This window comes from Sus scrofa, chromosome 9, assembly GCF_054392235.1.
Source record: "Sus scrofa isolate SSC_HxYL_T2T_F1_AM1 chromosome 9, Sscrofa_HxYL_maternal_Yorkshire_Landrace_v2.0, whole genome shotgun sequence".
Taxonomy (NCBI): domain Eukaryota; kingdom Metazoa; phylum Chordata; class Mammalia; order Artiodactyla; family Suidae; genus Sus; species Sus scrofa.
In genome coordinates this window covers 51,869,143-51,891,304 of record NC_139391.1, presented here as the reverse complement: position 1 = coordinate 51,891,304, position 22,162 = coordinate 51,869,143, and the positions used below count along the sequence as shown (strand labels likewise).

Sequence of the window (22,162 nt, the reverse complement as noted above, 5' to 3'; positions counted from 1 at the left end):
TGACTTCTGAGAGATGAATTTAATTTTATTCAGAGCCTATCTGAAGTCACATAAAATGAAGACTTTTTCTGTAGTCATCTTTTCTCTACATAGGAGCTTTGACTTTTTGGTTGGAATTGCAGCTTATTCTTATAATTCTCTTATGTGGAGTGAAGGGTACTGCCCTCAGCACCACTCTGGTGCTGCCTGAAGGTCTACCAGACATTTGAGGGTTAATGAATGTGTGTGAGGCATATATAGAAAGACACTGCATTGTACAGATATTTTCCACATGAGTATGTTATAATCCATGTCTCATATATATTTTATTGTCAGCAGTAAACAGACAAGGAATCCATTATATAGAGATTCAAGTTTTGGGAAAAAATTCAGTGACAAAAGTAACTTAATCAAGAATATTTATTCCAATATTTCTCTCTGCTTGTATCAGAGCAAGCCAACAGTGAAAATGACTTTAGAGAAGTCCTGATTCACTTGAAATAAAACCTTTAAGCATTTAAAACAAAATTGCCATGGAAACCATCTCTGGAGAGACAAAAATCTCAGAAGAATTTTCACTGGTGTTGTATCATGCATGCAAGAACCCTCTAAAATTCCTAGAGGAAAGAGAACATTCAATGAATCCCTAAGGTCTTCTTTGCCCTTGGGTCTTGAGGAAAGCTTACTTTTGATGCTTATTTTAATTTTCCAATAATGGATTATTTTTCTCTATTTCTTAAGTATGTGTAATGGGATTATAAATAGGGATTGGGATTCATTAGAGTCACTCTGGGCCATGGACAATTCTCATTGTAAACAGATAGATGAGATTCCATTTTTGCTGAGTCTTAGCAAATCCTCACTGATGTACATTTATATACTCATAAACATACAGTGGTTTAGAGGAAGGTGGACTTCTGCTTTTCTGTTTTGCTTTCATAACTTCTTCAAAAGGACTCTAGCCCTTAACTAGGACCTAAACCTATATAACTCATCTGTTAACTGAGACTTGAATTTCCCCAAATAGAAATTTATCTTTTGGAAAGAAAATCTGCCACCCTTAATATATAACCACCCCTTCAGTAAAAAGTGTAGAATGCAAATCGCTACACAAAATTTTATTAGTTTTTATATCAGTTTCAGGTAATAACGTACATTGTGTGATTGTCATTGTCTGAAACCTCAGCAAGATCTCTTGCCCCTCTGTTACTATGATCAGAATTTTCTCCCTCTCAGCCAGTAATCTGGGTTAAAGCATTGCATTTAAAGTGCAGGACAAAAAGGACTGTGACTCCATGCAGAAGGAGGGTGAGTGCTTGCCCGACCTGGTCTGTCCTGTGGCTCAAACTCTGTGACCTAGACCATCTTACTTGACTTACTGCAACACAGCAGTACTGGGACTTGTGCCGGTCACTGAGGCCTAGAGTCCTCATCTATCATATGAGGATAATCATAATGCCACACCCCATTTATAACAATGCTTATCCCATAGTTAGTGGTCAGTAGATGTTCTTTTCTTATCTTCTCCATTTCACCTCCATAACTTTGATTAACTTCCATATCATGTAGCCTCTGTTTCTTCCAGTGACTTTTCTTTTCCCCTCACAGATTTTCCTAGAAGAAAGATAATGGCTGCAGATAATACCTCCTCTGTGACAGAGTTTGTCCTCGCAGGCTTAACGGACCAGCCAGAGCTCCAGGTCCCCCTCTTCTTCCTGTTCCTAAGTTTCTATGTGGTCACTGTGGTGGGGAACCTGGGGTTGATAACTCTGATTGGACTGAATTCTCACCTTCATATTCCCATGTACTTTTTCCTCTTCAATTTGTCCTTCATAGATTTTAGTTACTCCACTACTCTCACCCCTAAAATGCTGATGGGTTTTGTCTCAAAGAAGAATATTATTTCCTATGCAGGGTGTATGACTCAGTTTTTTTTCTTCTGTTTCTTTGTCTTTTCTGAATCCTATATCCTGACGGCGATGGCATATGACCGCTATGTGGCCATCTGTAAACCACTGGTGTACACAGTCACCATGTCTCCTCAGGTGTGTTTACTCCTTTTGTTGGGCGTCTACGGGATGGGAGTGTTTGGGGCTGTGGCCCATATGGGAAATGTAATGTTTATGACCTTTTGTGCCAATAACCTTGTCAATCACTTTATGTGTGACATCATTCCCCTTCTTGAGCTTTCCTGCAACAGCTCTTATGTAAATTTGTTGGTGGTCTTTATTGTTGTGGCCACTGGTATTGGGGTGTCCATTGTGACCATTTTAATCTCTTACGGTTTCATTCTTTCTAGCATTCTCTGCATTAGCTCCGCAGAGGGCCGATCCAAAGCCTTTAGTACCTGCAGTTCCCACATAATTTTGGTATCTCTTTTCTTTGGGTCAGGAGCATTTATGTACCTCAAACCACCCTCTATCTTACCCCTTGACCAAGGGAAAGTGTCCTCCGTATTCTATACCATCGTTGTGCCCATGTTCAACCCATTAATCTATAGCCTGCGGAATAAGGATGTCAAAGTTGCTCTGAAGAAAACCTTGAGCCGAAAGATCTTCTCTTGAAAATGACTGATAAATGGATTTAAGAGCTTTGTTCATCAATTTCTTTTATTTATTTATTTTTTCAGTGAAGGAAACAAATGCCAGTGCTTGTTCTCCTATACTAAATCTAAGAAATAATTTAATCTAGTCTCTCATAGGCACACTAAGAAATCTTTAATCTTTGTTCTCCTACACTAAATCTAAAAAAAGATTTAGTCCAGTCTCTCATAGGCACACTAGAGACTCATAAATATTTTGAGGTGGTACCATGTACCTGGTGCCAGAGCAGGGATTGGAATCTAGGCCCTTGAATTTGAATTCACTCTGCTCTGATTTCCTTTAGTCATGCTTCTTGATCCACCTTTTTCCTGGAAGATTTCATTTCAAAGGTTTTTACTTTTATTTTGGCCTTTAAGGAAACCTAATTCTATTTACAGCAGTGTCATAAAACTTTTCAAGGGTTAATTTTAGGAACCTAATTTTTGTAAGAATGTTGGAGGTGAAAAATTTGGTGATTTTTTTTCCTTAGCAGAAATGATAAATGTTTTAATGTTTTTGGATAGGAAATTAAGTTCCATATAGAATCAAGCATGGTACCCACTGAAATGGTATACAGAGCTTTAAGGACACAGGCTAACTTGTTAGATCTTCTAATGGAAAGAAATATAGATTTAAGGGAGTTAAAAATGTTGGGCACAAGCTTCATTTATTACTTCCAGGCCAGACTAGACCCTGGAGCTCACTTTAAGGATCTGAATGCTGTGACTGAGTAATAGCCTTTGGTGGAAGTAAGCCATTGGAGCAGTGCCAACCAACCAGTTACTAGGAAGGTAGATGCCACTGTATTTTAAGGTACTGCACATAGGTATTATCTCTTAATGGCAGACCATAAGGGAAACAAATGGTGGTCTCAGGACAAGTCATATATTCATAGTGTTGGGGAACTGGAGATATAGCTTTATTATAAAGACTCAGAAAAACCTTTGTTTGTTCTGAACATGTTATTAGAAGCGATGGTATATGAACTGTTTGCATGATACTGTGATTTACAAACTCTTCTTAGGAAAGTTCTTTTCTATTAAAGAAAAGAGTAAGTTTGGATAAATGTTTAGTTTTGACCTTTGACATGGTTCTGTTCTATGAGAATGTAATAAAAAGATGAAAGTGCAATGGAGGATTGTGTTTTAGTCTGTATAGCAGAGGGGAAGATAGCTGAATCTGGGATATTTACAGGTTGAGAGTGTGGTGGGGTGATGGAGGATCAGTATAAGATTGGTAAGCAAAAAAAAAACCTTTTAAATAGGACTGTAAGTTATACATAGCAAAGTGCACAAAATCTTAAGCACTCAGTGAATTTTTTCACATACCAAAGGCTATGTAACCACCACTTAGACTAAGATACAGATTTTTTTATCATTTCAGAATATTCCTGCATTCCCCTTCCCAGTAAATATTATTGTCCATTCTTTTTCATGAAATATCTACTATTCTTATTTTTATGATTACAGATTCATTTTGCTTGTTCTTGAGCTTCATATAAATATTAAATATTGTGTTTACTTTTTTTTTCCATTTACTTCTTAAAATATCTGGCTTCTTTTTCTCAATACAAAGTATAGTGTGAGATTCATCCATAACACTGTATATGTAAGTATTTTGTTCTTGGTTATTACTGTTTTGTGTTCCATTGTATGCATATTGAGCAATTTTTTTTTTAATTATCCTTTTAATGGGCATTTGGCATGTTTTCAGTTTCTGCATATTATTAATAAAACTGCTGTGAATATTCTTATGCATGTAGTTTCTTTGAAATTTACACTAATTTCTTTTGGATCTATAGCTAGATGTGGATTATTAGGTCACAGGATAGGCATACTTCTAGACTTCTTAAATACTAACAACTGTCTTCCAAAATATTTAAACTAATTTGCAATCCCAACAGTTTCGAGTAAGAATGTTCCTCATTTTACTGAATGTTTGTTATTTTCAGCCGTTTTCATCTTATCTACTCTTCTCGGTGTGTAGTGCAGTATAACCTTACTTAGTCCTTTTTTTTTTTTTTTTACATTTCCTTAACAAACAATGATGTTGGGCACTTCTTAATATGCTCATTAGAATTTAGGTATCACCTTTGTGAAATACCTATTCAAGTCTTTGCTCATTTAAAAACAGTGTGTTAGATTTTTTCTAATTAATTTGAGCTTTAAGAAAGCATATTCCAGATTTTTTCAGGCATGTTCATTGCACTTATTTTTGCGCAGCCTGTGATTTGCCCATTCACATACCTGTTTTTAGCGGTGTTTTTTTGGTAATTAGTTCTTTTAATTTTAATGAGGTTCAACTGGATCATACAGTTAGTGCTGTGTCCTGTTTAATCTTTCCTTATTACCAAATGTCAAATATACTCTTATGCTTTCTTTTGAAAGCTTTATTGTTTTTCTTTAATATATTTATATTTTTTAATCAAGTTCAAATATATGTATGTATGTATGGTGTGCAATCATGAGTAAGCTTGTTTTTTTTTCATGAAGATATTAAATTGCTTCAGGATCATTTATGGAAATGGTCATCTCTCCTTTTTAAGTTGCAGTAGCTGTATTTATATGAATCTATTGGATGATCATGTGACAATGTTTTTATGAGACTAGTGGGAGAGAATCTGGCTTCCAAGGTGGTATATCCTACCAGTACAATGTTTACTAGAAGTGTTAAGAAAAGACATTCCTATCTTGTTTTGAAGCTGACATTATATTTATCTCTAGGAATTTGATACATTTTACTGCTTTAAATGGATTTTTGATGGTTTATTACTATTATTTAAAATATAATTGATTTTTTACATATGGATTTAGTACCCAGTAACCTTGCTAATTTTATTAATTCTAATTATTACTTTAATAAACAAAAGAGAAAACAGGAAATCTCTTTTTCGTATTTCTATGTATACAATAATACCATCTGCAAATAAAGACAGGATTGATTCTTTCTTAATAATCTTTATTTTTCCTTATATGCTTAGAGCTAAGGATGATAGACATTCCTGTTTTGTTTCTCATCCTAGGGTAAAAGCATTCAGGCTTCTGTTCCTAAAAATGATGTTTTCTATAGCCTGTTTGTTTTTAGATAGCAATGATCATATTTCAGATCATTGACTTCAATTTACAAAGTAATATTTTTTCCCTAAGGAATACATGTACATAGCACAAAAAGAATACAGTAAAAATAAGCCTTCCTTTCCCTTTAGTTCTCCCATGCCTGTGTTCCTCTTTTAGATGTAACTATTCCTAGAAATAGTATAGGCATTTGCAAGGATATCTCTATACCTATTTATATTTATTTACATATATATCTATATATTTATGCATCTAGAGACCACTTTTTGTTTTAAAATTCTATGAAATGGAATTTAAAGATGTCTTTCAGTAGAAGAAGTTTAAAAGAGGAGTGACCAGAGGACATTTCTGGGCAAGAAGAAGAGAAATCAAGAACAGAAGAGGCATGGGACAGGGTGTGAGCAGGAAAGTAGAGAAAAGAAGAGGCAGCACAACAAACTCATGGGAGCTTCAGCTCTGGTATACTTGGGATTTCCTGATTTTCTATTCCTCACCCCACAGTTTGACTACTTGCACCTTTGCTTGTTTCTGTGTTAGGGGCAGAGACATTGAATTGCCAAAATGGCCAGCATTTTTCAATTTAACATTTATCTATTGAGAACATGAGTTGATTTCAGCTCTTAGAGGTAAAGGCTTGGAAGGCATCACATTTACTATCATAATAAGAAAAAATTTGAGTGGGAGGGAAAGGGAGTTTGGGGTTAGTAGATACAAACTACTGCATTTGGAGTGGATAAGCAATGAGATCTTGCTGTATAGCCCCAGGAACAATATCTGATCACTTGTGATAGAACATGATGGAGGATACTGTGAAAAAAAGAATGTATATATACGTATAACAGGGTCACTTTGCTGTACAGCAGAAACTGACAGAACACTGCAAATCAAGAATAATAAAAAATTAAAAAATTTGAATGAACTGAAAATCAACAACTCTTCTTGGATCCAACCGAGAATCAAGGTCGTAGGACAAACTGACCCCCAGAAAACTACACAGAGAGGTAAGACTACAGAATTGCAGGTTACTTAGAGTAGAAGATTCTGGAGCTAGTATACACATGTTAGTAGTAAAACTTAAATGGTAACTAATGAATTGCTGGAGGCTGATTACAGGCTGTCTTGATATAAAGCTCTAGGGGACTTAGTCTCAGGGGCACCCTCACCTGTGTGAATTTTACTCTAGGAACACCAGGTTCTCATTGTGAAGGCTAGGGGAAAATCTCCTCCAGCTTTGGGTGGGGATTGGGAATAGGATAACTATTCTGAAACACACTAAGTGCCTTCTGTTCTCTGCCTTCCTCAAAGGAAACTACCTTACCAGCACGTAAACTAAAATATCCAACTCCTTATCCTCCTGTTCCTTATAATTTTCCTGTTCCCAAAAGTCTTCTTTAAAACATGGTACAGAGCTGAAAGAATTGCAAAGTTCAGACTCAAATGGAGAATGTTTCTAGGGAAATCCAAAGACAAAAGGGGAGAAAAAAAATGACACTGTAGAAAACTGAAGCCTCAGACATCCACAGCTATAGCAAACAGCAAAAACATCATAAATCTTAGCCAGATAAACATAAAACTTCACACTACCATTCTTTTTACCTCAGTTTCTATTACCCAAAACATCAGACCTTCCTTTTCAACAAAAAATAACAATGTGCACTGAAGGGCAATGTGAAAGAAAGCCTGAAGAGATAAAGCAACTAATAGTGCCAGACTGAGATACAGCAGAGATGTTGAAATTCTCAGATGAGAAACTTAAAACAATTATAATTAATGTGCTAATTATTCTAGTAATAAACAAGAACACTAGATAATATAAGCAGAGAGATGGAACTCGAAGAAAGAATCAAAGGGAAATGCCAGGAATCAAAACATTGTGACATAAAGTAAAAAAATGCTTTTAATAGCCTCACTAATAGATTGGGCATGGTAGAGGAAAGAATCAGTAATCCTGAAGATATGTCAATAGAAATTTTCCAAACTGAAGTATAAAGAGAAAAAAAGAAGGAAAAGTAGAGAATACCAAAGAACCATGGGGCAATTACAAAAGGTATAATACACTATGAGAATACCAGAAAAGAAGAAAGAGGGAAATCAAAGAAAAAAATTGAAATAATAATAGCTTAGAATTTTCTAAATTTAATAACAGACATGAAACCACAGATTCAGGAACCTCAGTGAAACTAAACATGATAAATACCAAAAAATCCACACCGAGCCATCTTACATTCAAATGGTAGAAAACTAGACAAATCTTCAAAGAAATAAGAAGAAAAATACCTACCTTATGTGTATAGAAACTGGATAAGAAGTACAAAAGACTTAGCCTCAGAAACCATGTAAGAAACAAGTGGTGAGATGTATTAAAGCATTGAAAGAGAAAAATCCCACCAGCTTAGAATTTTGTATCCAGAAAATTATCCTTCTTGAAAAAATAAAAATTCAATTTGTTCCCAGCAGATCTGCCTGCAAGAATGTTAAAAGAATTATTCAGAGTGGGAAATATGTTAGAGACAGACCTACATAACAAAAAAGGAAGAGCATTAGAGGAAGAAATAAGGGTAAAATAAAATTTTTAATTTTAAATTCTTAACTGATTTAATAGATAATATCTGTTCAAATGATAATAGATAGCATCAACATAATGGGTAATGGGGTAACCATAGCTTATGGATAAGTTAAATGAATGACAGTAATGTTATAAGGGATGAGAAGGAAGAATTTGGAATACTCTGATATAAGGTAAATTCACTACTCATGAAGTGATATAATGTTATTTGAAAGTAAATGTAATCACTGTAAATGTGCAATTTAATTTTAAAGCAATCACTAAAACATAAAAAATAAGCATAAGTTACATGCTAAGGGAGAAAAAATGGAATAAAATAAATGTTCAATTAAAACTCACAAAGGGGGAATAATAATGGAAGGTAAAAAGGAAACAAAATTATAAATGAAAAAGGAGAAATCACAACGGATACTGCAGAAATACAAAAAACCGTAAGAGAATACTATGAACAACTATATGCCAACAAATTTGACAGTCTGGAAGAAATGGACAATTTTCTAGAATCTTACAGCCTTCCAAAATTGAATCAAGAAGAAGCAGATCAACTGAACAGACCAATCACTAGAAATGAAATTGAAGAAGTCATAAAATCACTCCCTACAAATAAAAGCCCAGGACCAGATGGCTTCACAGGAGAATTCTATCAAACATATAAAGAGGATCTGGTGCCCATCCTCCTTAAACTCTTTCAAAAGGTTGAAGAAGGAATACTCCCAAAGACATTCTATGATGTCACCATCACCCTCATTCCAAAAGCAAAGATAACACCAAAAAAGAAAACTATTGGCCAATATCTTTCATGAATATAGATGCAAAAATTCTCAACAAAATCTTAGTCAACCGAATCCAACAACATATCAAAAAAATTATACACCATGACCAGGTAGGGTTCATCCCAGGTTCACAAGGATGGTTCAACATATGCAAATCAATCAACGTCATACACCACATTAACAAAAGAAAAGTCAAAAATCATATGATCATCTCAATAGACGCAGAAAAAGCATCTGACAAAGTCCAACATCCATTCATGATCAAGACCCTCACCAAAGTGGGTATAGAGGGAACATTCCTGAACATAATCAAAGCCATTTATGATAAACCCACAGCAAATATAATCCTCAATGGGGAAAAACTGAAATCCTTCTCACTCAAATCTGGAACAAGACAGGGATGCCCACTCTCACCACTGCTCTTCAACATAGTTTTGGAAGTCCTAGCCACAGCAATTAGACAAACAAAAGAAATAAAAGGCATCCATATAGGAAGAGAAGAGATCAAACTGTCACTGTATGCAGACGACATGATACTATACATAGAAAACCCTAAGGACTCAACCCAAAAACTCCTTGAACTGATTAATAAATTCAGCAAAGTGGCAGGATATAAGATTAACATTCAGAAGTCAGTCGCATTTCTGTATGCCAGCAATGAAATATTAGAAAAGGAATACAAAAATACGATACCTTTTAAAATTGTACCTCACAAAATCAAATACCTCAGAATACACCTGACCAAAGAGATAAAGGACTTATATGCTGAGAACTATAAAACTTTAATCAAAGAAATCAAAGAAGATGTAAAGAAATGGAAAGATATTCCATGTTCCTGGATTGGAAAAATCAATATTGTAAAAATGGCCATACTACCCAAAGCAATCTAAAGATTCAATGCAATCCCTATCAAATTACCCATGACATTTTTCACAGAACTAGAACAAACAATCCAAACATTTATATGGAACCACAAAAGACCCAGAATCGCCAAAGCAATCCTGAGCAACAAAAACCAAGCAGGAGGCATCACTCTCCCAGACTTTAAGAAATACTACAAAGCCACAGTCATCAAAACAGTGTGGTACTGGTATCAAAACAAACAGACAGACCAATGGAACAGAAGAGAGAATCCGGAAATAAACCCTGACACCTATGGTCAATTAATCTTTGACAAGGGAGGCAAGAACATAAAATGGGAAAAGGAAAGTCTATTCAGCAAGCATTGCTGGGAAACCTGGACAGCTGCATGCAAAGCAATGAAACTAGAACACACCCTCACACCATGCACAAAAATAAACTCAAAATGGCTGAAAGACTTAAATATAAGACAGGACACCATCAAACTCCTAGAAGAAAACATAGGCAAAACACTCTGACATCAACCTCATGAATATTTTCTCAGGTCAGTCTCCCAAAGCAATAGAAATTAGAGCAAAAATAAACCCATGGGACCTAATCAAACTGAAAACTTTTGCACAGCAAAGGAAATCAAACAGAAAACAAAAAGACAACTTACAGAATGGGAGAAAATAGTTTCAAATGATGCAATGGACAAGGGCTTAATCTCTAGAATATATAAGCAACTTATACAACCCAACAGCAAAAAAACCAATCAATCAATGGAAAAATGGGCAAAAGACCTGAATAGACTATTCTCCAAGGAAGATGTACAGGCGGCCAGCAAACACATGAGGAAATGCTCAACATCGCTGATTATAAGAGAAATGCAAATCAAAACTACCATGAGATACCACCTCACACCAGTCAGAATGGCCATCATTAATAAATCCACAAATAACAAGTGCTGGACGGGTTGTGGAGAAAAGGGAACCCTCCTGCACTGTTGGTGGGAATGTAAACTGGTACAACCACTATGGAGAATAGTTTGGGGATACCTTAGAAATCTATACTTAGAACTTCCATATGACTCCACAATCCCACTCTTGGGCATATATCCTAACAAATCTCTACTTAGAAGAGACACACGCACCCGCATGTTCTTTGCAGCACTATTCACAATAGCCAGGACATGGAAACAACCCAAATGTCCGTCAACAGATGATTGGATTCGGAAGAAGTGGTATATATGCACAATGGAATACTACTCAGCCATAAAAAAGAATGACATAATGCCATTTGCAGCAACATGGATGGAACTAGAGAATCTCATACTGAGTGAAATGAGCCAGAAAGACAAAGACAAATACAAATACCATATGATATCACTTATAACTGGAATCTAATATCCAGCACAAATGAACATCTCCACAGAAAAGAAAATCATGGACTTGGAAAATAGACTTGTGGCTGCCTGATGGGAGAGGGAGGGAGTGGGATGGATCGGGAGCTTGGGCTTATCAGATACAACTTAGAATATATTTACAAGGAGATCCTGCTGAGTAGCACTGAGAACTATGTCTAGATACTCATACTGCAACAGAACAAAGAGTGGGGGAAAAAAATGTATACATGTAAGAATACCTTGATCCCCATGCTGTGCAGCGGTGGGGGGAAAAAAAAAGGAAACAAAAACAAAGTACAACAAAGAAAACATTCAAGTATTACAGATAGGAATTTAACCATATGTATAATTACTTTCACTATGAATTGTCCAAATACATCAAACAAAACAGACTGAGTAGATAAAGTAATAAGACCCAGTGATATGCAATCTATAAAATACTGACAAATACACAGATTAAAAGTAAAGGGATGCTGGGAGTTTCCCTTGTGGCACAGTGGAAATGAATCCAACTAGTATTTCTGAGGATGCAGTTTCCATCCCTGGCCTTGTTCAGTGGGTCACAGATCCGGCGTTGCTGTGAGCTATGGTATAGGTTGCAGACTCCGCTTGGATCCCACATTGCTGTGACTGTGGCATAGGCCAGAAGCTACAACTCTGATTCAACCCCTAGCCTGGGAACCTTCATATAACATGGCTGTGGCCCAAAAAAGAAAAAAAAAAAAAAGTAAAGGGATGCTTTCACAATTCTGGCCCTTATATGGTTCCATATACATTTTTGGATTATTCATTATAGCTCTGTGAAAAATGTCATGGGTAATTTGATATGGATCATATTAATTCTGTGGATTGCTTTGGGTAGCATTGTCATTTTAACAATATTAATTCTTCCAATCCAAAAGCATGGGATATCTTTCCATATCTTTGAATTCTCTTTAATTTTCTTTATTAATATTTTATAGTTTTCAGCATATAAGGCTTTCACCTCCTTGGTCAGGTATATTTCCAGGTTTTTTTTTTTATTAAAAAGGTATTTTATTTTCTATATTCCATTTCTTTTATTTCATTGTTAGTGTAAAAAAATGCAACTAATTTCTGAATGTTAATCTTGTATCCTGCTACTGAGCTAAATTTATTTATCAGTCTTACAGTTTTTGTGTGAAGTCCTTAGGGTTTTCTATATATAGTATCAAGTCATCTGCAAATAGTGACAATTTACACCTGCCCTTCCAATTTGAATATCTATTATTTCTTTTTCTTGTCTGATTGATGTGGCTGGGACTTCCAATATTATGTTGAATAGAAGTAGCAGGAGTGGACATCTTTGTCTTATTTCAGATTTTAGTGTGAAGGCTTTCAGCTTTTCAGCTTGAGTACTGGCTGTGGGTTTGTCATAAATACTATGTTGAGATATGTTCCCCTATACCTACTTTGATGGGAGTTATTATCATGAGTGGATGTTGAATTTTGTAAAATGGTTTTTCTGCATCTATTGAGATGATTATGTGGTTTTCGACTTTTGTTAATGTATTACATTGATTGATTTGTGTATGCTGAATCATCCTGTGAACTTGGGATGAATCTTACTTGATTGCAGTGTATAATACTTTTTATGTGTTGTTGGATTTGGTTTGCTAATATTTTGTTGAGAATTTTTGTGTCTACATTCATCAAAGATATTGGCCTGTAATTTTCTTTTTTGGTGATATTTTTGTCTGTTTTTTGTATCATGGTGATGGTGCCTTCATAGAATGTCTTTGGGAGTGTTTCTCTTCTCAAATCTTGGAAAAGTTCTTTTTATGTTTGGTTGAAGTCACCTGTGAAGCCATCTAGTTCCTGGACTTTTGTTGGCAGAGTTTTTTTTATTATTATTACAGATTGTATTTCAGTTCTAGTTATCAGTCTGTTCAAATTATTTATTCTTTATTCAGTTTTGGTGGGCTGTGTGTTTCTAGAAAGTTGTCTATTTCTTCTAAGTTATCAAATTTGTTGGTAGATGATGTTCACAGTATTCTCTCTCTCTCTTTTTTTTTTGTATTTCTGTGGTATCTATGGATATTTCTTCTTTTTTGTTTCTTATTTTGCTTATTTGTTTTTCTCTCTTTTCTTTGTAGTGAGCCTGGCCAAGAGGTTTGTCAATTTTGTTTGCTGTTTCAAAAAACAAGTTTGTGGTTTCAATGATTAAAAAAAAAAAAAAAAAGCAGGAGGCATAACTCTCCCAGACTTCAGACAAGACTACAAAGCTACAGTACAAACAAAACAAAAAAAATCCCCAGGCACACAGATCAATGGAACAGAATGAAAGCCCAGAAATAAACCCACACACCTATGCTCAATTAAGCTTTGACAAAGGATGCAAGAATAAAAATGGAAAAAGAGTCTCTTTAGCAAGTGGTGCTGGGAAAATTGGACAGTTGCATTTAAATCAGGGAAGTTAGAACATGCCCTCATATTATGCACAAAAATTATCTCAAAATGGGAGTTCCCGTCGTGGCGCAGTGGTTAACGAATCCGACTAGGAACCATGAGGTTGCGGGTTCGGTCCCTGCCCTTGCTCAGTGGGTTAACGATCCGGCGTTGCTGTGAGCTGTGGTGTAGGTTGCAGACGCGGCTTGGATCCCGCGTTGCTGTGGCTCTGGCGTAGGCTGGTGGCTACAGCTCCGATTCAACCCCTAGCCTGGGAACCTCCATATGCCACGGGAGCGGCCCAAGAAATAGCAACAACAACAACAACAACAACAACAACAACAACAACAACAACAACAAAGACAAAAAGACAAAAAAAAATTATCTCAAAATGGCTTAAAGACTTAAATATAAGTCATTATACCATAAAACCCCTAGAAGAGAGCATGGGCAACACATTCTCTGACATAAATTTTACCAATGTTTTCTCAGGTTGGTATCCCAAGGTAATAGAAATAAAAACAAACAAACAAAAAAACAGGAGTTCCCATCGTGACTCAGTAGGATCCATGAGGATGTGGGTTTGATCCCTGGCTTTGCTCAGTGGGTTAACAATCTGATGTTGCAGTGAGCTGTGGTGTAGGTCACAGACATGGCTTGGATCTGGAGTTGTTATGGCTGTAGCATAGGCTGCAGCTGCAGCTCCAATTCAACCCCTAACCTGCCTGGGAACTTCCATAGGCCACAGGTGCAGCCCTAAAAAGAAAAAAAAATTAACCAATGAGACCTAATCAAAATTACAAGCTTTTTCAGTGCAAAGGAAACAATGAAAAAGGAAAAGACAACCTATAGAATGGGAGAAAGTATTTGCAAATGATGCTACTGACAAAGGCTTAATCTCAAAATATAAAAACAGCTCATACAACTCAACAACAAAGAACCAAACAACCCAATCAAAACATGTGCAGAAGGCATTCCTGTTGGCTCAGAGGGTTAAAAACCCAAGGGTAATCCATGAGGATGTGGGTTCAATCCCTGGACTCGCTCAGTGGGTTAAGGATTCAGTGTTGCTGTGAGCTGCAGTGTAGGTTGCAGATGAATCCTGGATTTGGTATTGCTGTGGCTTTGGTGTTAGGCTGGCAGCTGCAGCTCTGATTTGACCCCTAGCCTGGGAACTTCCACATGCTGCAGGTGCGGCCCTTTAAAAGAAAAAAAAATGGGCAGAGGACCTAAATAGACATTTTTCCAAAGAAGACATACAGATGGACAATAGGTACATGAAAAATGCTCAATACCACTAATTATTACAGAAATGCAAATCAAAACTACAATGAGGTACCACCCCCCAGCAATCAGATTGGCCATCATTAAAAAGTCTACAAATTAGAAATGCTGGAGATGTTGTGGAGAAAAAGGAACTTTCCTACACTGTTGGCAGAAATGTAAATTGATGCAACCACTATGGAAAACAGTATGGAGGTTCCTCAGAAAACTAAAGAGTATTACCATATGAGTTAGCAATCCCACTTCTGGGCATATACCTGGGCAAAACAATGATTCAAAAAGATACACGAATCCATATGTTCATAGCAACACTATTCACAACAGCCAAGACATGTAAGCAAATGTCTTGACTAAGCCTAAATGTCCATTGACAGATGAATGGATTAAGAAGATGTGGTACATATATACAATGGAAATACTACTCATCTATATAAAAGGATTAAATAATACGATTTGTAGCCACATGGATGCAACTAGATATTATCATACTAAGTGAAGTAAGAAAGACAAATAACACATGGTATCACTTATATGTGGAATCTAAAACATGGCACAAATGAACCTATCTATAAAATAGAAATAGACTCACAGCTATAGAGAACAGACTTTGGTTGCCGAGGGGGAGAGGGATAAGAAGAGGGATGGATAGGAGTTTGGCATTAGTAGACACAAACTATTAGATTTAAAATGGATAGACAATAAGCCCTCCTATATAGCACAGGTAACTATATCCAGTCTCCTGGGATAAATCATACTGGAAAGGAATATAAAAAAGAATGTATATATGTGTATAACTAAGTCCCTTTGCTGTACTGTAGAAATTAGCACATTATAAATCAACTTCAATAAGTAAGTAAAGAGATGGAGAAAGATATACCATGCTAACTGTAATAAAAAGAAAGAGTATGTATATTAATTTTAGACACACCAAGTTTAAGACACATCAGATTTCAGAACGAGGAAAATTATTAGGGACAAAAAAAAAAAGACACTACATAGTAATAAAGGGATCAAATATTCAAGAAGACCTAAGAATTCTTAAGTGTGCATACCAGGAAACAAACTATCAAAAATGTCAGGCAAAAAACTTATATAATTGGAGGGAGAAATAGATAAATTCCCTATGTTGAAGACTTTTTCTTGATCATTTTCTCTTCTGAGTCTTGAAGTAATGCAAACTTATTTAGGCATTCGGAAACTAAGAAAAGTGTAAAGAAAGAAATTTACCTCTAAGACTAAGCAAAGATCAAGAAAGGTTCTCATTTTGAAGCATTTTCTTTCAGTAAGATTACACTTTATATTTTATGTTACAAAATGTTTCCCATTTATTATTAGTTTTTCCTTGTTATTGTTCTTTAAATTATAATTTTGCTGTATATTTTTAATCTTATGACTATATCATACTTTATAACATTTTTGTCCTGTATCAAATCCTCCAATGTTTTATTAGTATAACTAATGCTGTGACTATCAACTTTGTGAAAAATCTCTGGCTAGGTTTATAGCGATTTTCTCAGGGTAAATCCTCCAGTGGCATGATGTTGTGAATTTGATAGTTCTTTCCCACTGGATTTATCCCAATTTGAACCCCCAACAGTAGATAAATACCTTTATTCAATGTCTACTCTGCCAGACACATTATACTATTAAGGCTAAATGTAGCTCATAAAGAGAATCATCCTGATTATTTCTTTTTTTTTTTTTTTTTGTCTTTTTTGTTGTTGTTGTTATTGTTGCTATTTCTTGGGCCGCTCCCGAGGCATATGGAGGTTCCCAGGCTAGGGGTTGAATCGGAGCTGTAGCCACCAGCCTACGCCAGAGCCACAGCAACGCGGGATCCGAGCCGCGTCTGCAACCTACACCACAGCTCACGGCAACGCCAGATCGTTAACCCACTGAGCAAGGGCAGGGATCGAACCCGCAACCTCATGGTTCCTAGTCAGATTCGTTAACCACTGCGCCACGACAGGAACTCCCCTGATTATTTCAATGTAGTTTACATTATTCTCTTTTCTCTGGTTGCCTATCTCAGGATGACGGTGAAAGGCCACCGTTGATCTATCTTTTCTTCCTGTTTTTCTCTCTGTATATATACATCTTATTCACTAAGACTTGGTCTCATTAATTTTACTACAATTTTGGCATCTTTGAAATTGGAGGAGGACAGAAATATAGGCCTTTGTGAGGCAGGTAAGACATTTTGTCACTTATAATAAATTATTTATAGATTGGTCATGTAAATATCCATTTCTTCTTTTTCCCATTAAGATTGTGTGCCTCTATATGAGCTCCCATAGCACCCTTCACTTAACCTGTTAGAACATTTACTGCACATAAAGCAGCTGCCTCTTTGTGTGTGGTTGATTCTCACAAAAGAATATAAATTCAGTTACGGCAGTGTCTGTGGTGTCTGGTTATCTCAGCACTGCTGGAGAGAGTAACTGGTGTACAGTAGATGCTTAGTAACTATTTAGTGGAGGAAAAATGAAGATCCCAGGAGATTGAGAAGATTATTATTATTATTATTATTTGTCTTTTGCCATTTTCTTGGGCCACTCTCACGGCATATGGAGGTTCCCAGGCTAGGGGTCGAATCGGAGCTGTAGCCACCGGCCTACGCCAGAGCCCACAGCAATGCTGGATCCGAGCCGCTCCTGCAACCTACACCACAGCTCACGGCAACGCTGGATCGTTAACCTACTGAGCAAGGGCAGGGATCGAACCTGCAACCTCATGGTTCCTAGTCAGGTTTGTTAACCACTGCGCCACGATGGGAACTCCGATTATTTTTTCTAAGGTCATGTCTGATTTCCAGACTGATGATTTGAGAAACACTTGAAGAGAAGATATAGCATTTCAAAACAGCTATGGATGATGTACTTTTCCCCTAGCAGTTACTCTCTGCTCCTGCTAGTTCATCTGGGTATAGTCTGTTCCTCTAAAAGCCTCCTCTAACTCTGATTTAGGGTCTTTTCCTAAATGTGACTCAGGTCTAAGTGTGATGTCAGGCAATGCACACTGTTAGAAATCTGCTTCTTTAGGGCAGCATTTCATAAGTGCAGATTCTACTTAAATGTTTTTAACACTCACTGCCATATTTCAGTTTATCTTACATCTTAGAGCTGTCTTTATTAATGCTAAGGAAGCTGGAATATTTATGCTTTCACACTAATCAATAATTTATTCTAGGTTGCCTTCAGAGGAACACACGTTCTCAGGAACTTCTGTCTCTCCTGAGCAGGCAAACCAGTTTCCAGCGTTCTGAGACAGGTTCTCTGGCATATAGAAGCAGGAACAGGTGCTGTAATTTGGGGAAAGCTTGCTTGAAGCTGGCATGCATAAAAATTCGATAAAGGGAGCTGAGAGGTATGGGTGGAACACTGACAGGATGTAATACACTTCCCAACAGAGATGTTTTTATGTTTCTGCTATCTCATTAGTGAAAAAAAAGGAAAACCAAAAAAAAAAAATGCATCACAATCGAATTGTCCATTTGTCTCTTGAGGTTTTTCTCTTTTTGGTGTACTTCTCTGTGTTCTAAGGATTTTCTGCTGGGTGAGGTCTTGGTTGAGGAATCAACTGCTCCCTTTTATAATGGAAGGAAACAGTCTGGTTTCACTGTTAGAGGTAGGCATCTTGATTTCTGCTAACTTCGCTTTTCCCAAAGTGTTTAGATCTGGAACCACTGATTCCTTCTTACTTATGCTGGCCCTAATCCAATTCTGACAAAAACTGGCAGTTTTCCACATACCTCAGCCCCCTGGAGAACGTGGATGTCTTCTTGCTGTTCCCAGCCTTCTGTCTGATACGTCCAAGACCTTTGGGTAGCTTATGTTTTATCATTTTATTCTTTCTATCCACTTGGGTATCATTTTTAGGGCTGTGTTTATGAATATTCTGATTATCCTCCTTTTATCCCTTCAGATCCATTCTCTACACTTGTCCATCTTGTTCTAGGAGTCTGAATGATAATGGACTGCACTGGCAGACTCTTTTACCCTTTGTCTTCAGGAAGCAATATGGGGAAAGGAGAGTAAGGACAGGGTATTCATTCCTCCAGCCTCACCCCTGTGGTAGTGCTGTGGGCTGCATCCTTCCACCAAGAGTCACATTCAGGTAGAGCAGCCCTCTACATACAGCTTGTTCTCCTTGCCACTTCAGGCCTGCAGGAGTACCAGTTCCTGGATTATCCCTGTGGTTTTCCTAGATCCCATCTACAACCTTATAAACCATATGGCTTTGCCCTGGCTGAAGGACCTACACACTTGGCTGGTGAACATGCTCAGAGGTTTTCTAAACCCTCATCTGGCCAGCTGGGCATACTTATATAATCACCAGGCTATAGGATGGAGGCACAAAGTGAGACAGAGATTATGATTGGCAGGTACATATCATTTCCCCCTACTTGCCCAAAGAATGGCAAAGTGCCTTGTGCAGCCTCTTAATTCAGGAATGTCATCCTAAGTAAGAAATGCTGGTGAACCACTTCAAAGCAGTGTCTACCTTTTCTCTGCTCAAAGTTATTATTTAAGTTGTGGGGGAGCAGGCTCCTTATACAGCTCCCAAACAGAGCTAATGTGTCTCTGCATTGTTCTTGCACCATTCTAGTAACAGTTCAGAAATATTATCTGAACATCCTGGGCTCCCAGATCATGGCAAAGTATTGATTAATACAAGAAAACAGAAAATATGAGGGGGAAAAATGCATAAGAAGCTGTGTTTTTAATCTTTTTAAAGATACTTCTTTAACTTTAAAAATGTTTTGTATTAAACGTACTCGATTTATATTTATGGGTGTTTGGAAAGAAATGTTTGGCATATGATTACATGCATCTGTGGTATATGTATTTATATGCTTATCTGAAAGGAAATACGGTTTTGTGCAAATAATTCCTGTGAATGGGCTGATCTCTTTTTTGGTCTAACTGGGCACATATCTTTCCATGCCCCAGGAAGATAAAGAATGGGAGGAATTTTCTTACTCCTTTTTCCTCAAGGGGGAGTTACACTTGTGACTGCTAAGACTGGGTATGTGAGTATAGCTGAGTATATGATGTGTGTCTTCCCTTCTGTAGGGAAGGCCAGTTTTCCCAGGACAAGTGTGGGCTCCACTTTCTTAATTTCTACTTTCTTGTCTCTTCTGCCCTCCCAGGAACTCCTTTACTTTCCTGACAGCTAAGTCATGCACCAAAACTACCAAAAAAAAAAAAAAAATCCAGTATTTTAATGCATGCTGAACTATATTTTCTGAATTTCAAATTGCTATATGGCCAAAAATGGTTGCCTCTATACATATTTAAGATTTTATAAATGAATAAATAAAAGAGTGATAGAGAATAAATTAAAGAATGAAAGAAAGGAGTTTTATTTTACACCTTAACAAACCAAGATAATTGCTTTTTTCTCATGTCTTTCCTTGGTAATTGCTTTACATTTGCTGAAACTTGTAGGAGAATGAAAAAAGCATTAAGTAGAAGAGTCTGTGCTAAAGGAGGATGCTATTCTTCTGAAAGTAAAGCCTTAGGAGATTCACAGTTGAAACTGGAAGGAGATTCTCTGACTACAGAGTAGTTATTGGACCAAATAACCCAGACACTTCACTGCAGATTCCTCTTCCCCATGCCCTTAGGTCTCCAGTTTGATGCCAACAACACTGCCTCACAGGCTTGTCCCTGGAAAAAGGACTGCATATGGCTAGGACAAAAACTTTTCAAAAAAAATTTTTTTTCCAAACTCTTGGAAGTCATTCATAAACATTAGAAATGTGATATTTTTGGTGAGGGGGTACAGTGTGCAGTGGCTTGATGTGGGATCTCAATTCCCAGACTAAGTATTAAACCTGGGCCACAGAGTTGAAAATGCTGGATCCTAACCACCAGAACACCAGGGAACTCCCCTCGGCCATAGACTTTCTTTTTTTTTTTTGGTCTTTTTTAGGGCCGCACCCAGGGCATATGGAAATTCCCAGGCTAGGTTGAATCAGAGCTGTAGCTGCTGGCCTACAGCACAGCCACGGCAACCCCAGATTTGAGCCGCATTTGTGACTTACACCACAGCCCATGGCAATGCCAGATCCTTCACCCATGAGCAAGGCCAGGTATCGAACCTGTGTCCTCATGGATGCTAGTCAGATTCATTTCTGCTGACCCAGGATGGGAACTCCAAGGCCCAGAGACTTTCAAATGAGACTTCCAAAAAAAATGGTTGTCCCGAATGCTAGGAAATACCTGAGTGTATATATAAATCTCCATAATATATATATATAGATCTATACATACAGAAAAATTCAGTGACACTTAAGGTTCATGCCCTTTCTTGTTTATATATCTCAATAAATAAGGAAAAAGTAAATATTCACATAAATGTATACACACACATGCATGCGGGCACACACACATTTTTTTGTTGTTTTTGGGCAGAAAATAAAATGAAGGCTAGATAAAATAAAACACAGAACATTTGTGGAGAATGTCCCTTATGGGTGCTATTACTCATCATCAGTATGTACCCCTAGGGGTTAGTTTCATCCCAGCTCCTTCAGAAGAAACCTTTCACCCTCAGTATTTAGGGTCTCACTTGCCTATGTCTGTGTCTCAATGTCCAGACACAGCAGGAGACTGACTTCCCCTTCCTCACTGTGCACAGGGCTATCTTTCTCAGAGTTGGCTTTTGTTTGAGGATCAACTTTCCCTTTGGGAGAATGACACTGTCAATGCCTTTAACTTGCAAAAGAAATCCAATTACCTAGCAGAGTTCATTTTTGTTCTTGCAGAATGAAGAGTCTGAACCAGTTCCAACTGGCCATAAATCTCATATACTCTGCACTGAATGATACTGGTATAAGGTTTCAATTTTTCTGAGAATGAAAGAATTGATTCTTAACTGGAGCTCACCTAATTTGTAACTACATATTTCTAACCAGAATTGTAATGTAAAGATAGAGTTCTCGCTGTGTTACAAAGAGTTAAATATCAGGGTGTTGTCTCTGCTGTGGCTCAGGTTTGATCCCTGGCCTGGCACAGTGGGTTAAGGACCCAGTATTGCCACAGCTGGTATAGGTCGCAGCTGTGGCTCAGATTCAGTCCCTGGCCTGGAAACTTCCATATGCTGTGGGTGCAGCTGAGAAAGAAAAGAAGAAAAAAAGAATTAGAATGTAAAGGTTTGATTAGACTGAAGCAGAACACACTGGTGAGGGCATAATCTCAGACGTGGCTGGCATGGGTCTGCAACTCTGCTCTATCTTTTACTAACCA

General features: G+C 37.1%; 2 protein-coding genes across 2 annotated transcripts in view; one reads left to right on the top strand and one right to left on the bottom strand.

The window, feature by feature from the left end:
- LOC100524098 (olfactory receptor 8A1-like) overlaps positions 1 to 22,162 on the bottom strand; it is a 141,033-nt gene that overhangs the window by 51,556 nt on the left and 67,315 nt on the right. The gene's annotated exons all lie outside the window — the stretch shown is intronic.
- Positions 1,608 to 6,538, top strand: LOC100523913 (olfactory receptor 8B12-like). The gene has a single exon (XM_003130033.5). The coding sequence runs from the start codon at positions 1,608 to 1,610 to the stop codon at positions 2,541 to 2,543; it is 936 nt and encodes a 311-aa protein (XP_003130081.2). The 3' UTR covers positions 2,544 to 6,538.